Raw genomic sequence first — 17,007 nt, 5'->3', positions numbered from 1 at the left:
AGTTCCTTCCAGTCCCCATGCTGTTTCATGTCTCCGTGTCCTCCTCTGCCTGGGGCAGCCCGGACACCCCGACTTAGTTTTCAAGACTTAGTATAAGGTCACTTCCACAATGCCTTTCTTGACCCCATTCATTATCTCCTTATGTAGAAATGACCTCTCTCTCCTTTGTGCCTTAAGAGTACTCTGAAAAGAATCTATTCCTTTTTTGTTTCCACAGGTCCTCCTCTACTGTTAGTGAACTCCGTAAGGACAGAAAACACTTGAGTGACCCGTCCATCTGCAGTGCCCGGCACTTAGTTGGTACCTGGCAAATGGTTTCAGTGAATGGATATACTGCAATCACAGAGAAAATTGGAAGGATCATAGTACTTATTGCCATAAATTTAATTCCGATCTCATCTTGAGGTTAAAGGTTACCTCAACCTATTTTATAAATAATCAGGCTATCAAGAGTAAATAAATAAAATTTTAGTTTTCTGTTTCTGGGAGGCTATTTCTACCAGCGTCTTCATAATTCCACTGGAAAGATAGGCCAGTAGATAGCAGGTTTGGTACAATGTTCAGGCAGCCCAAAGTAGTCTCCTAGAGAAGGAAAGGAAAGAAAAGGTCTGGGACCAGTTTCTTTTAAACAGAGAAAAAAAATGTCTGATAAATCTTCTACCCTCCTGGCCTCATGTCTAGGTTTCCTTCTGGCTCTACAGTCCGATGACTCTATGATCTGTTATTGGCTGTAGGTATATGACAGCACAGGGGCAAAAGGCAACAGAAATGCAATTATACCTCAAAATGAGGTTCAGAAGCCTCCAAGACTAGAGAGGGAGGATGGACCTGGCCTCCTCAGATTTCATCTTATTGACTACCATCGGACACGTGAGGACTCTGCAGTTGGTCTTCCGTAGCTTGCTTCCGTAGCCGCCTCTTCCAAACTGCAGCTGTAGCATATTCAGGAAACATGGATGTCTCTGAGAAAGTTGTGTCTCATCATCCTTTTGAGATCTCAGGCTGAACCATCCTGACTCCATTTTTTTTGTTTTGTTTTTTTTCTGGGAAGGCCAGGATCTGACTGACAGTTTAGAAACTACACATTAGTCACCGTTCTCATTTCCCCAGGGAATTCTATTTCTTTGGAGACGGGTCATAGAAAAAGTTGCTTGTTTCGTGTAAATCTCAATGTTTTTGTCATTTTTCTCCAGTCAAAAATAATTTTACTTTCCATTCTTGAAAGAATAGTAGTAAGTGATTAAGCTCCATAGGAGTTGGCCACCTGTTCTTAAAATCCTATTTGGTATTGGTCTTTAGGTCAATTGCCTCTCAATGAATGTTTCAGGACTACAACACATGCATATCGTGAGGAAATTGCTTGTTTATGCAGAGCATAGGGCCAAGGCTCCAGAACACAGTTGTTTTTCTCGGAAGTGAGGAGATCATGAGTGACGTGAAGAAAGGTTCTAGGAGCAGGGTTATAGAACTCCCGAATGCCTGCCTGAAAATGCGAAGGGTATCAAGCTGGTGAGATATCCAAGCTTCACTGAGTTGGGGGCTGCTGAGGGGAGGGGTGTCAGAATTTGTTCAATTTGTTCACATGTCTTGTCCCTGGCTGTCTGGTGGGAGTGAAGTGGCAGAACAGCAGAGTTAAGAAAAGATCAGATCTTGGAAGAGAGAGCTGGTGGGGACAGAATTCCTTCTGGGATGGTAGGAGTATGTTTTCAATGGCAGACCCCACAAAGAGAAAAGAGCACTTCTCCCACCTCTCCCGACGCCCAGGAAAAACAAAAGTGTCCATAATGAAAAAAAAATCTATACATATATCCAGAGTTTTTCCTTTTATTTACAAAGTAGTAAACCAAATCCCTGTGTGAACATATATATCCAATATACGATAATGTTGTATATGCCATTTCCCCCTTGTAGGACTTCAAGTTTGGCCACTTTCTCTGACTTCAGCCAAAAGCTACTTTCATCTAAATGAACACATGATGGTAGCAAGCCTATGTTGTTTCCCCCACTTACAGGAAATGGCAGAGAGGAAGGGAAAGGGAAAGGGAGAAATAGAGATATAACAGAACCTATTCCACTGTCCTTATCCTCACCCCCTGCCTATCTCAGAGGTTCAGTGCCTGAGCCAGTCTCTACAGGAAACTTGGGCTGTTCTAGAAATGTATCCACTTAGCTCTCCACGAGTAAGGATGGCACCCTAGGAGTGCTTCAGAGGAAACATAATGAATTCAACCCAAGCATCCTGAAGGAAAAGGAAGTTACTTGAAATGCCGAACTTTAAAACAAGGAGCCGAGGTTCGGGCGTGTTCTCGCCTGAGCTCACAAGAACTTCTGGCACCATGTGAAATCTGGCACTGGCCCCAGCCACAGAAGAGAAAGCCCGAGCGGGAGTCCCAGCAGCCATAGGGGAACTGAAAGGCTATGCCTGATGGACTAGGATCCCAGGAGTTGCCAGAGGTGGAAAAGATCTGCCTCTTCCACTACGTGTTTACACAAACCACGGCACCCATTTTTTTGAGCCAAATTTCCAAAGGCTTCTCTGAAAACTACAGATAACCCTCCGTGGACTGTTTCCCCATGTTTTTCTCTGTATGGATTCGAACAGCCCCAGGTGCGCCTCTTCTCTACAGATCTGTCTCTCTCACACACATACACATAGAAACGTAAACGCACACAGAGTCTGCATGGTGGGCCAATCATACCAAAAATAAATACTCTTGTGTCTCTAAATTATTTATAGGACTAATCTTATTTTTTGAAATATGTTAATAAATAATCTAAGTGGGGGAGGGAGTTGAAGTGTTTTCTCCTTTTTTTCACTTATGTTGATGGATAGCCACAAAGCATAATCATTTTATATACTAAAAAAAAAAAAAAAAATCAAACCCAAAACTGCAAAATCTAAAAAAGCTCCCCCCAAACCAAATACTCTCTGTAAATATAGTTTTAAAATGATGAGTAAGCTACTGTACCATCAGCCCCATTTGGTTATGTACATCATGTTAGTCACTCAGCAGTAGCCATTCCATGAAATCCTCATGGGTAGTGCAACCAGTTAAAAAGTGTATAAAACATTATACATATAAAAACTCTCACATCCTTTGGATGTTTGCAGTTCATCATAACTTTGTGGTTACCTTTCCGCAACATAAATTAAAAAGAAATCTCTCACACACACACACACACACACACACACACACCCATACACAGAAACCCCTTCATCCAGGCATACACCATCCAGAGAGTGTAGTGCATGGGACTGAATTCCATGAGGCACGAAGGGAGTGGTCCCATCCTCAGGGCAGTCCATCATCTTCAAGGCTTAATGCCACTCGCTGGGGAGAGAGAGCAAAGAAATCACCATTAGACCCACAGGAGCGATTTACTGAGTCCCCACCAGGCAGCAGACATTCTATGACTTTATAGGCATTAGCTCCCATAATCTTCATACTAGCCCAAGAGACAGGTTTGTCATATTTATTTTACAGATGAGGAAACGGAGACTCAATGAGCTTTAACATTTGTCCTGGATCACATAGCAAGTGGGTGAACTAAAATTTGAACCCAGACCTGTGTGAATCCAGAGCTGTTGCTCTCTCCATCATTCTCTTCTGCCTCATTGTCAAGGAGTGCTGGGGAGATCTCAAATTTCTCAGTCCTTCCTTAGAGGATTTTAGGTTTTTTCAACATTAGTGGGTTAGCTCTGGCAAATGTTTAATACCAGGCCATTAGCTACTTGTCTCTAGCTTGTGAGTCACAATTAGGCAGGCGATCCGCTGCAACCCTCTTAACTGATTATACAGAATCAGAAGGCAATACAGGTCAATTAAATTCAATTCCTCTTTCCCTCAACCCTACTTTTTATTCATTAGATGCTAGACTTCCCCTGTCACAAATGGCTGACCGTTAGTGGGCTGAGCCCATTAACCCCTCAGCTGGTCTATTCCATTGGCAGAGTAGACAGTGGACTTAACCTCTTTCCTCTACTGACAAGAAATCTCTTTCTCTAAATATTCCGATGTTCCCCGGTTCTCTTAGACTCAAGAGAGTTCTATACAGACAACCCTTGAAATCTGCAGACAGTGTCTGAGTTCCCTTCCTTTCCTTCTGAGTGTTTTCTCCTCCAGGCTACACATCTAGCTTTCCCCAACTGGGTCTGTTGTAATCCTGTTTCCCACTTTTCCATTTCCTGGGTACACTCCTTTGGGCAGACCCCAGTGTTTCAATATCTTCCTCCTAGCTAAGTGAATTTGGGCTAACCACTTTACCTCTCTGAGCCTTGGTTTTACCATCTGTCAAATGGGAGTAAGAACAGGACCTACCACATAGAGTTGTTGAGGAACCAAACAAGAGCATCTCTATAGAGTGCTTAACACACGTGGGGTCCAGAGTATTCTAGATCAACCTGGCCAGCATAATAAAATAGAACCAGACTAGCATTTCCCATCTGTGGACAGGCTACAGACAATAAAAAGTGACCCCACTACCTTTCAAATCATCTTTGGGTTATTTGTGGTTTTGCGTGAATGCCATGGCCTTGCTTTACCAGCATAGACACATAGAGACAATGAGACTCTCTTCTTCTAGTCCGGTTACCCTCCCTCTCTCTCCAGGACAGATCTCTAGACCAAAGGCAGTGATGGTAGAGCTCCCTGAGAAAAGGACAGCGGGGAGAACAGGTTGTTGAGGATACTGATTCTCAGAGCTCCCAGGCTATTTACCCCATGATGTAAGTGGAAAGAGCATGGACTTTTGTGTACATACAGCCTGGAGTTTTTGTCCTGGTTCTGCCACTTCTTAGTGGTGACCCTAGGCAAGTTACTCAAATTCTCTAGTCTCAGTTTCCTCATCTGCAAAATGGGGCTAATCATATCAACTTTATAAAGTTGCTGTGAAGACTACACAAGGAAATGTACATCAAACACCGAGCGGTGTCTGACACACAGGAGGTTCCCACTAAATGTCCATTTCCTCCCTTTCCTACTCTATTTCTCTGCAGCCGGCAGGAGCTTATTCCTCGGGCCTTAGATGCCTCAGGAATGGCTCCTCCAGAGGCGTTATTTGCTCCTTGGGACACAGTGCCACTTGACGCGTGTAGAGTGCTTTGTAACTCACAAAAGCTCTCGCACGCGTGCTGTCTCACCTGAACGCTATGAATTTAGGAAGCAGATAGAATGGGGGTTATCATTCTTACTTTACAAATAGAAGTGAGCAGAGAGAAGTGACTAAGGCCACAAGGCTACGGAGCAGTGAAACTGGGAGGCACCTCCTCAGGCTAAGCTCAACGCTTCTTCCACTGCCCCCCACCCCCAATTTGTAAAACTTGGTCAAGCACCTATTTGTGTGATTGGCCGAGGTTAAGTCTCAAGGCCATCTGCCAGCCCTCCTCACTTGCTCAACTTCATTTCCCATGCCTCCCCTTCATGAATAATGTGCTTCCACGGCAAGGCAGTCTGCTCTGCCCCATACGCGATCGTTTCTTCCTCGGGCCACTTCCTCGGTCTACAGTGAACTCCTCTTTCCTCTTTGCCCCAACACCCAGCTTACAATTTGCAGCCTTCCAGGACCAGAACGCCTTCTAGGATGGGCCGCACCTGCCTAGGCTCACGCCCTCACTCACCAGCCCCTCAGACTCGGAGTGGCGCTGCCCTACCTTGCACTTGACGACAGGCAGCTCGGAAAGAGGGTTCTTCGGGAGTTGGTGCGGCTGTGACCTTGGTTCCCCCGGCAAGACAAAAAGCTCCTTGAGGGCAGGGGCTGGGTCTTCCAGTTCTCTGGTCTCCCCAAGACAGGGCTCTGCCCACAGTGGGTGATCAAAGCTGCTGATTGCCTGACAGGGGGATGGACTGGATGACCTAGGAGGTCACACTCAGCCCCCTGACTCTGCTATACAACCACGACATCCGCTCCACACACTTGGCGGTCCTCGCTCCCCCAACAAGCCAGGCCCTATTGTATCCCTCAGCCTTTGCACCTGCTTCTTTCTGGAATGCCATTTTCCTCCTTCTCTTGCTGAAAAACTGCTATTAACCTCTCAAGGATACAGTTCATCTATCACAGCCTCTGGGAGACATTCCCTGCCTGGTTTCCCAAACAGAATTAACAGCTCCCTTGTTGATGGTCCCTCAGCGTTTGCTCAGCAAATATGTACTGGCTCCCAGTACGCTATGCTGTGCTGGGCCCCAGGGAAACAGATGAATTCAATGATCCTGGCCTCAAGGAGTTCACGGTCTAGTGGGGAGACCAATGAGCAAAAAGACAAGTTGACTACAGTGTGACAGGTGCTGGGACGGAGAGAGGCTGTGGAAGAACAGAGAAACCAGGGAAAGCTTCCTGGAAGAGAGACTCCTGAGCTCCACCAATGCACTCGCACACAGCTGTCCAACAGTAAGTGACTCTCACCACCCCCAGCTCCTCGGAAGTGGGTACATTGCTTCCTTCCTTGCGCACAGTGCATATCCGGGACAGCGCTGGGCTTGCAGCCAGCACATAGTTTGTGTGAAATGAACACATCTCAATCGCATGGCCACAGTTACCCTTCTAGGCCAAAGGTTCTGAAAACGTACTCAGCAGAAAGAAAGACGTTTGGTTTCTTTACCCTAGGAACAGCCTCTAGCTACGAGGTGGTCCTGATACATTTCCACCCCAACCACCTGCCCCAGCATTTCTGTGTCCCCAGGGCCTAGAATGGTGTCTGGTGCATGGTAGGTTCTTGATAAATGTTGGAAGGAAGGAAGGAAGGAAGGAAGGAAGGAAGGAAGGAAGGAAGGAAGGAAGGAAGGAAGAAGGAAGGAATTCTTCCAGCAAGGGATACTTACTGCAGGATAGACATGGCCAATCTGAGCAGTCCTCCCTATGTGGAGCTCATCTTCGTCCTCTTCTTCCGTTGTTTTCCTGTACACCGGGTTGTCGAAATTCATGCTTTTGGTGTTCTTCCGCTTCCAGTTTCTCCAGATCAGGTAGCCACTCATGCACAGCATGGCTATTACCGCTGGAGAAAGGGACACAGCACACTGAACTTCCAGTAGGCTCTAGGCCATCGCTCAGATGTCAGGGCATTTCTCGCCCCCTCTCCAACTTTCCTGCCCCTTGTTCCTCAGGTGGTTCTGCATGTCCTTTTTCTGCTGCTTGGAAGCCCTGCTCCTGTATCTTCCTTTATTAACTGCCCATCTTTCAAGACCCAGCTCAAACGCAAAGTCTCCTCTGCTTCTAGAGGAACAGTCAGCTGCTCCCTCCTGTGTGCCCCAGCCCACGGTACTGTACTTTATATGTGTGTGTACCCCCAACCAGACTGAGCTCTTTGTGGGCACGAACTGTGTCTTCATCGCTCTGCCTCGCTCAGTAACGTGTACTGAGTGAATGAGTGAATTTCTTCACCACACCTTCGTTCTAACGCTGCAGCTTCCTTGGAATTCTCTGAGAAAACCATTCTCTCCCCAGATGGAGGGTGGATGGTGGGCTGGGGCTCTGCAAGAAGAGGAGCATCTCTAGAAGGGGACACAGCAGGGAGACACCGGCTCTGACGTGCAACTGATGAACATATGAATGAGTATAGGAGGACATTCTCTAACACAGCTGGGCAAAAATGGGGCAAGCAGCTTCACAAGATAGTAGGGGATCACCGTGAGCTTTCAAGTGGAGGCTGATGACAGCTATCCAGGCTGCTCGAGAGGGACTTTTTTACTTTGGTAAGACTGTGATCATTGATACTCATTAAAGACAGGAACAAGGCCAGGACACCTGTCACCACCGCTACTGTTTATTGTTCCAGAGACCTAGCTCTGGCGTGAGACCAGATCAGGAATGGAAGAAGACACACAGGGGAGAGGGAGAAACCAAAGTGTTAGTATTATCAGTTCCATATGTTCAGAAAATCTTGGAAAAGCAGATGAAAAACTATTAGAAATAACTTCAGTTCATCAAGAATTAACAAAAAAGGCAATAGCTTTCTTATTAATCAGCAATAACCAATTAGAGAATGGAATGGGATAAGAACACATTCACAGTAGCTTAACGAAAAACTATAAAATACCTGGAATAACCTAACAAGAATTGTGCAAGTCCTATTTGATCTATACAATTTTACAGAAGGATATAAAAGAAGGCTCAAGTAAATTGGGAGAAGTGTCATGTTCCTGGATGGGAAGCTTTGATATTGTAAAAATGTGAATTCTCCCCACATCAACTTATATATCCAAAGACTAAGATTCCATCATTAAGATGATTCTAAAGTTTATCTAGAAGAGAAGTTGAAAAAAAAAAATCTAAGAAAATATTGCAAGAACAATAATGCTCTATTAGGTATTAAAACCTAGCGTGAAGTTGTTCTTGCAGTATATAGGAACAGACAGATAATTGGTGAAGGACAATGAACAGCCCAGAAGCAGATCAAAGTCTGGATAGGCATGTAGTTTATAATAAAGATGACAATTCAAATCAGAGGAAGGGATTATTCAATAATGGTCTTGGGAAAATGAAAGAGGCCAGTAGAAAAAAAATGGTTAAATCTCTACGTCACAGCATACTCTAAAATAAATTCCAAATGGGTTGCTGTCTAAATATAAAATAATATTTAGTAGAAAAATATATGGGGAGATATTTTAATAATTTACAGTGAGGCAGACCTTCCTAAGCAAAACACGAAACCCAAAAATCGTAACATGAAAGATGAACAGATCGGATACTTAAAATTTTTAAATTTATGTGTGGCAAAAAGAAGCACAAATATATTTAAAAATCAAGTGGGAGTGTGGAAGAGAATATCTGTAACGTATATTACAAAGGTTTATTTATTTATTTATTTGAAGATTTTATTTATTTATTTGACAGAGAGAGACACAGCGAGAGAGGGAACACAAGCAGGGGGAGTGGGAGAGGGAGAAGCAGGCCTCCTGCTGAGCAGGGAGCCCCATGTGCTCGAACCCAGGACCCTGGGATCATGACCTGAGCCGAAGGTAGACGCTTAACAACTGAGCCACCCAGGCACCCCTATATTACAAAGGTTTAATATTCATTATGTATAAATATTTCTACAAATAAGAATAAGATCCAGAACCAACAGAAAAACCAGACAAGACTAGGAATAAGCAATGCATTAAGGAGGAAATGTAAATGGCCATTAAGCTTATGAAAAGATACTCTACCTAATAGGGAAATGCCAGGGAGGGAATACTCATCTTTCACCCCTCAGAAGAGCAGAAATTAAAACTATTAATTATATCGGAGGGGGTTCTATCAGGGAAACAGAGTACACAAGCCCTTCTATCGAGTAGAGGATCGCAGGAAAGGGCTTCTCTTTCATTAAACAATGTTCAGGGTATTTTCCGCTTACTCTACTCAAAATCAGCCCGCCACAGTCTCCCCATCATCTTTCCTGTTAAAGCCTTTCAAGGCCAATTCAAATGGCATCTTCTCGGGAAGTACCACTCCCTCTCCTCCGCAGGGCATCACACTGCTCTTACAGCATGGTGTAATACATATTAACACCACTCCTGCATCACTTTTTTTTTTTTTAAAGATTTTATTTATTTATTTGAGAGAGAGAATGAGATAGAGAGAGCATGAGAGTGGGGAGGGTCATGGGGAGAAGCAGACTCCCTGCTGAGCAGGGAGCCTGATGTGGGACTCGATCCCAGGACTCCAGGATCATGACCTGAGCCGAAGGCAGTCGCCTAACCAACTGAGCCACCCAGGTGCCCTCCTGCATCACTTTTGAGGACCAAGTCTGATTAAAGACTGAAGGCTCTTAAAGTCTTTTATCTTCTTCTTCCCTGGATCCTTGGCACTCAGCAGAGTCCCCTGCACAGTGCAGAAGTTTTGAAAACATTCACTCACTAGCTCACCACTACACTGGGGATTTCCAAGATAAATGGGCAAAGTCCTCATCCCTGAGGTGCCCGTAGGCAAGCAAGGGAGATCAACCTATGAATGGGCAGTGGCAATTCGAAGACCCCACCAAGAGATGAGACTGGTCCAAGAGACAGCATATTCAGGACACTATGTGAACAGCGGGGTGGGAGAGAATAAATCAGCCTCTGTGGTTCTCTGTGAGCTTTAACCAAATGTTGTATTTTGGCCATATCAAACTTCTAGTTCCAAACCCACCCGCACCCGCTCTCCCATGCTATTTCCCCTTCCTGGCTTTGCTTCCTGCTGTTTTCACTGCTTGGATTGCCCTGGGTTCTTCTTCATTGGGCTGACTCGGCGTGAGTCATTACCCGTCATTTCCACTCGGAAACCTTCCCTGCCCACTTCCCTTCTCTTCTGATTCCAAGTTAAGTACTTCCTCAGCGCTTCCACTGGACTGCCTGTGGCTTAATTTTAGACTTCCCATGTCATCGTCCAATTAATTATCTGTTATGCGTGTCTCTCCAACAAGACTAAAGTTCTGGAGGACAGGAACCGTGCCTTATTCGTTTTTAACCACCTTTTCTCCACTTATCACAGTCTGCTACATCGCAGCTGCTTGATAAATGTTTGTTGAAAACCAAACAGAAAGGAAGCAAGACAGCACAATTTACTAAAGGAATGGCAAGCAGCGCTCCTCATTAATTCAACAAATATTTTATTTCCTACCATGTGCCAGCCACTGCTAGGAGCTGGGGGGAGGGGCGAGCAAGAGAGGCGCCAGCCCTGTGCCCACGGAGCCAGCAGTTCACCTTCACATGGCCGGCATGCGGAGTGTGAACGCTGGGGAATAGGGAGGCGTTGGGACGGTTGCCTGGGGCCAGGTCCAGAAGGGCCTTATGTGCCAAGCTAAGAAACCAAATGACAGCACTGGGAAGTGGGCAAGAAGGCTGCCGGGGCAGAAAAAGTCTGAGCCACAGTTTCCTCAATGGGACAGGTAATGTGCTAAGTGTTTCGTGCTAGTGCTTTTCCCGAGAGCCCGAGCTCGGGTTTTCTCGTCTCCCTAGAGACTTGGGGCCACACTCACCCATGGGCACGAGGATCCCAATGACCGCAGCAGTGACTGTTGAGCCCATCTTGCCGCCTTCATTCCCATCTGCAAAACACAAACGTGCAGAATGACGCTCCATCACCGTGAGCCCAAGTCCTTGCTGACTTCAAGCTGTAAGAACTACCCAACTGCTTCTTGCCCTCATTCCAAGGTGAGGATCCTGGCTAAGGCCTAACAATTCAGTCTTTCCAGATCCTATCGAAACGCGGACAGAGGTTATCTTCATTTCACACACGGGGAAACAGAGTCTTACTGGGGTTCTGGGGACTCACAGAGAAGCTGCAGAGCTGGGACCCAAACCCGGGACGTGTGCCCCGAGTCCCTTACCCTTCCCACAGTACCACGTGCCAGGAAGCTGTGTGTGCGGGTGGTGCTTGGCGGACTAAACACTTAGGTCTCTATGTTGCTGACTGACCGAGGCAACGGTCTTCTCCAGCCCATATCTATTGCTCTGTCTTGTTGCTTGGGCGGTCTGTCTGTCCGTCTGCATTACCAGCTTATTTTCTTTCTTTTTTTTTTTTTAAAGATTTTTTAAATTTATTTTTATTTATTTGAGAGACAGAGGATGAGAGACAGAGAGCATGAGAGGGAGGAGGGTCAGAGGGAGAAGCAGACTCCCCGCCGAGCAGAGAGCCCGATGCGGGACTCGATCCCGGGACTCCAGGATCATGACCTGAGCCCAAGGCAGTCGCTTAACCAACTGAGCCACCCAGGCGCCCCAACCAGCTTATTTTCAATAAGTAGTTCAATGGGATACACCAAAAGCACAGGCTCCTGGGGTCAGACATCCTGGGTTCAAATCCCAGCGCTCCTGCTTGTGTGGGCACGTTACCCACCTCCTGGGGACACTGTGAGGGTCAAATGAGATAATTCACGTAGAGAGCTTCCTGTGCCCGGTGCCTGGCACAGCCCTGCCTGCTTCAAAGCGGGGGGCCTGCCTGGGAAGCCCGCGGCAACAGTGCCGCCCGCTCACTGCGCCTGAGCAAGCCCCGGACGGCGAGGGGCAGGCCCAGAGCGGCAGGAAGCCGGAGGGGAGACCCTGAGCTCCCGAAGCTCTGCCCCAGCCGCGAGGGCCTGGAACTCACGCCACCTGCCTCTCCGAACTTCAGAGTGAGCGCTCAACTCTGCAAAGCCAGCATCTGCCAGCAGGATGGGCCCGATGAGAAAGGTGCTACCAAGCTGCTTGGTTTCTGGGCCACATGTGGGAAGAAGTTTTAAAGATGGTTTATCTTCTTCTTCTTTTTTTTTTTTTTTAAAGATTTTATTTATTTATTTGACAGAGAGATACAGTGAGAGAGGGAACACAAGCAGGGGAAGCGGGAGAGGGAGAAGCAGGCTTCCCGCCAAGCAGGGAGCCCAATGCGGGGCTCGATCCCAGCACCCTGGGATCATGACCTGAGCCGAAGGCAGACGCTTAACGACTGAGCCACCCAGGCGCCCCTAAAGATGGTTTATCTTAAGTGAACTCGCCGTGGCAGGTGACTCAATTAAAAAGGTATTTGCTGGCTAATGAGACAGAACATTTCTGGCCGTGACAGTTACTGCTCCCGATGACTTCGTAAGTGCTGAACGTAATTATTTTCATGCCAGGGTTTGGAAAGAGGCACAAGCAGACCATAGTGACGGTATTACTATCTGGGGAACTGGCTGAGAGGGCTAAGAAGAGAGACCAGAGCTTCTGAGGTTTCCAGACCAGAGGGACACCCCCACATCCACAGGTCAGTACCACGTGAAGCCAGGCACACGCCCAGGGACAGCAGAGGCTCTGCATGCGAGCCCTTCTGTTTACACCACCTCCTCTGTCTCTCCAGGCAATCTGATGAAGCAGGAGGGGGAAGGGTAATTATCATTCCCACTTTGTAGGTGAAGAAACTGAGGCTCGGAGATAGGGAGGTGGCTTCCCACAGGACCCTCTACAAGGTAGGGGCACCTGAGACTCCTAAATCATAGGTAGGCACCTCTACCTGCTTCCTCAGAGAGGTCCAAGTTTCTGCTCTGGTATGATCTCTTCTTCCACATATCCCGCCCCCCCCCCGCCCCCCCCAATCCTGGCTTCCCGAAGGCCCCTCTCATGTCAGGAAAGAACGCAGAACTCATTTCCTTACAGTGCTGGGAGTGGTTGCTGGTCGCAGGGCTTGGGGTAGATGGCTTGATGCTGGGAGCCCTGGGGACACCAACTGAGCTTGGGACCACAGCTGCCAGGCTTGGTGTCTCTGTGCTGTGGTTCTGGTAGGTGAGGCTGTGGACAGTGGTCCCAGGGCTTCTCGTGGTGTCGGCTAGTGTCCTCGTTGTGGTCGGAGCTAACGTCGTAGTTGAGGTAGATTGAGGTGCTGGAGGGGAAATGCCATGGAGGTCACTCGGACAGAGAATTCTCTTGCTTTATGCCTAACTTATTGCCTCTACCAATTATACACGAAGTTATCCTCAAGGCTCAGCTCAAATGCCAAGCCTTCCCTAAACCTCCTGAATGGGCTCTGACCTTTTCTTTAGTTGAATCCCAAGCACTTTGTGTTCATACCGCACATTGATTTAAGACAAGTCATTAAAACAAGGCTATAGAATTAGGCGTGGGCAAGACCACCCTAAAAGACTGGGAGAGGGGGAAATCATGTAAGTCTAAAAGGGTTTTTACATGTATATTGTTACACTGCTAGATTTAAATTCTTAGTCCACTTTAAACAACTGAACCTGGAAATCACAATACATAAATCTTATATAGCAATTTGTGCTCAAACCAAAGGCCTTAGCCCTGTATCAAGACTGGACACTGAATATAAACTTATACGGTTGAAGTATTAACTATTAGTCCCAGTCATACCACGAAAGGGCTTCTATGTCTTGTGTTCAGTTCTAGGTGAGGAATAGGCAAGCTCACAGTCACCTGCATAGAAATAGTAACCGAAGCCATAGGGATAAGGATTCTTAATTTCAGGTCTTCAAGAGACTCCAGAAACCCCATGAAATTGAATTTAAAATGTTGTATGTATACGTGCATTTTTTTCTTGGAAGTGAGAAGAGAAAGCCTTGGAAGGACCCTGGGAGACACCAGCATTCAAGGAAAGTAAAGGAGGCAACAAGCAGCCAGAAAAGACAGACAAAAACTGGGAGCATATGGCGTTCCAGAAGCCAAGGGAGGAGTTTAGCAGGAGGGGTCTCACATTGCCAGGGGCCAGCGTCCTGGTAGGTCTGCCTACCTCGGTAGCACCTCTTCATGTCTGGGCCCAGCCACATGGTGTCAGGACAGGCACACGTGTACTTGGGAGAGGGGCTGGAGATCTGAGGAGCAGGAAGGCACAGGTACTCACAGCCGCCATTGGGCTGGGCACTCAGCTCGCAGGCATCTGCAGCTAATGGTACAGAGAGAGAGGGAGAGAGGGAGAGCATTGGAGCAAAGACAAGACATGCCAAGTCCTCCCTTCTCCTGAGGATGAGGTCCTTCCCACTCGGCTTGCTCCAAAAGCCTTCTCGCCTACTTTTTTTTTTTAAAGATTTTTTATTTATTTATTTGACAGAGACACAGCGAGAGAGGGAACACAAGCAGGGGGAGTGGGAGAGGGAGAAGCAGGCCTCCCACCGAGCAGGGAGCCCGATGCGGGGCTCGATCCCAGGACCCTGGGATCATGACCTGAGCTGAAGGCAGACACTTAACGACTGAGCCACCCAGGTGCCCCCTTCTCGCCTACTTTTATTGGGCACCTCTCAGCCTTGTACCTGGTGTTCCTCCCCACCCCCCGCCCCACCCCCACCACTTTCCTTTAGTCCTGATGACAACTCTGAGAGGTGGGTGCATGCCTCGGAATGACAGATACCAGATGCCTAGGCTCAAAGAGCACAAACTGGTCCAAGTTATAACTCTAGCAATTTTACAGCCGGAATTTAAACCGAGGTCTATTGGATTCCAAAGTCTGTGTTTCCCCCACTATGCCACATGCCATGTCTCCTTCTTATTTAACCTTCCAGGTCTAGAATCAGGCACCAAGTTCATCTCTCTCCCCTGTGCCTTCCCACCATCACCCTGCGGCCACAGCTGAGTTACAGGTAGACTGAGCATATATCCTAGCAATAGAGCCCGGGGCGCCCGAGGAGCAGGATTCCCAGCTTCTGGTCCTAACCGACGAGCCAGATTGCTCCATGGCCCTAGGATACATTAGCTTATACAGCTGCAAAATGGGTACCCATCATAAAAGAGAGGCGACATGCTCCCTCATGGCAGAAAGAGCTCTTGGAATCAGACGGACCTAAGTTTGGGTTTTAGTTCTGTCATTTTACCTTTCTGAGCCCCAGCTTCCTAAATGAGAAAAGTAATACCCACTCTTTGTAGGTACAAATGGGACTTTACATGGTTTTTACACCCAGCCTTATTTCACCAAGAGCTGAAGGAAATGAGGTAAAATGTGTGACAGCAAAGCACGGTCCCAACGAGAGGGGCTACTGCCATGTGTCCTGGGGGCACTGGGACATTGCGTTCCATGAATGTGCATGCAGCCTGACTACTGCAGGGAGAGGGCGTGGGCAGGGGACCCGGGGCCAGGCAAGGCTCACCTCTTGGCTGCTTCAGCTCATGGAAGATGACAATGTCATGTGGGTTATTCAGGTTCTCAGCAAGGACGGAGATTTCCAGGCCATTGAGCCGATTTGCACTGAAAATGGCCTCATTCTCCAGGTCTGTCCAGAACACCTTGTCCTGTGGGGGTACAGATGCAGAGGATGGGAGGTCTAGAGCCTAAAGGCATGACCTCAGTCTGAGGGCTTGGTCCCAAACCATTGTCACAAGAACTGCCCTTGCATCTCCCCTGAGCTCTCCTGTCCACACATTCATGGGGGGTGGAGGGGTGGGCTCTCAGCTTCTAATCTCTGGCATATACTCTGGTTCTTTCTGTCACAGAGGGTTATTTGTTGGTTCTGCACTTTGTCCTGAAGACTGCTCATTAATGCTGAGCTAGGCCTGCTTCCTGGAGCCCAAGAGAAACCCTAAGTTGGGTCTCGATGACTGTTACCATTGCCGGGGCCTGGGACTAAGATTGGAGGGGATGTATGAGCTACTGAGGACTATTCCCTAATGGGTCCTCCTACAGCCTCCGGGTACACGTGTAAATATGCATCAACACTTCGTCCGTATAAGCCTACAGGTGCATCTGCAGGCAAATCCACAATTACAGGTACAGCCATGCAGTTTCATGCACAGATCTGGACACGTACCCACAAAAGCACACTTGTACCAAAACAGACACTTAACTAAGTCTTGCTATAAGTATTTACATATTCACAAGCACCAGCACACACAGAAATGCATGCTTGTAAATGGATGCATTTATGTACACACATGCATATATACTTTACACGTACCTGCCACGCATACGCACGAGCACACACACGTGTGTCTGAACACACCTGTCTTTCGAAGCAGGGGCTGGACTTGGAGGCGGGGCTTTGCCCACAATTTCAGAGCAGTGCTGAGTGATGTCACTCTAAGCAAATATGGCCAATGCCCACCATAGACCACCGTCCCCTTGCTTTCCCTCCCCTTGGTGGCCGAGTTAGTGTAGGGGAAGAGATCGATGTGGTGAGACCTTGGTTGGTTCTGGCTTCCTCATTCCCCAAGGAGAAAGGTTGTTAGGGTCAGAACACAGGCACGGGAGGGGTTGGACGCTTCACCCTCTGGGGAGCTTCGTGAGGACTGAGACGATGTCTGATTCACTTCTAGGACCCCAGAGTCCAGCGAAGGTCAGTGGAAGGGTGCTGAATTGAATAGCCTCTCTCAGGCTATTTCCAACAGTAGATTCTAAGGAAGTGTATATTCCTTCTTCCCTCCCTCCCTTTATTGGGTATCTTCTGTATATGGGGGTACAGTGCCAGGTGCTGAGGGTACAGAGAGGAAACACACGTGGTCTAGCAACGTACCTGTGACAAGCGCTCTGAAAGCGGTCTTGGGAAGGAAGCACAGGACAACAGGCTGCCAGGCCTCTGTGTGCAGGCAGCTCACACTCTGTGTACACACAAGTCAGCTGGATTCCCTGTGCCTTTGTTTCCATTTGGACAAGTCTCAGAGAGCC

The 17,007-nt window shown here is 47.6% G+C and overlaps 1 protein-coding gene across 11 annotated transcripts in view; it reads right to left on the bottom strand.

The window, feature by feature from the left end:
- Positions 1 to 1,800: 1,800 nt before the first annotated feature.
- The window catches only part of LRP8 (LDL receptor related protein 8), a 76,066-nt gene continuing 60,859 nt past the window's right edge, over positions 1,801 to 17,007 (bottom strand). For 7 of the 11 annotated variants that reach the window (XM_045897661.3, XM_064589123.1, XM_045897662.3 and 4 more), the window contains 7 exons: positions 15,497 to 15,638; positions 14,149 to 14,301; positions 13,060 to 13,284; positions 10,931 to 10,999; positions 6,816 to 6,988; positions 5,651 to 5,827; positions 1,801 to 3,332 (listed from right to left, as the gene is read on the bottom strand). In XM_045897661.3, the coding sequence (XP_045753617.1) occupies positions 3,294 to 3,332; positions 5,651 to 5,827; positions 6,816 to 6,988; positions 10,931 to 10,999; positions 13,060 to 13,284; positions 14,149 to 14,301; positions 15,497 to 15,638 (978 nt within the window). In that variant the 3' untranslated portion in view covers positions 1,801 to 3,293. The remainder of the gene's footprint in view (positions 3,333 to 5,650; positions 5,828 to 6,815; positions 6,989 to 10,930; positions 11,000 to 13,059; positions 13,285 to 14,148; positions 14,302 to 15,496; positions 15,639 to 17,007) is intronic. The other 4 variants (XM_064589126.1, XM_045897660.3, XM_064589130.1 and 1 more) reach the window with 2 other exon arrangements.

Source organism: Mirounga angustirostris, unplaced genomic scaffold (assembly GCF_029215605.1).
Source record: "Mirounga angustirostris isolate CCGP_5_RB_7025 unplaced genomic scaffold, mMirAng1.0.hap1 SCAF_4, whole genome shotgun sequence".
NCBI classification, from domain to species: Eukaryota; Metazoa; Chordata; class Mammalia; order Carnivora; family Phocidae; genus Mirounga; species Mirounga angustirostris.
This window is presented reverse-complemented; position numbering and strand designations above follow the sequence as displayed.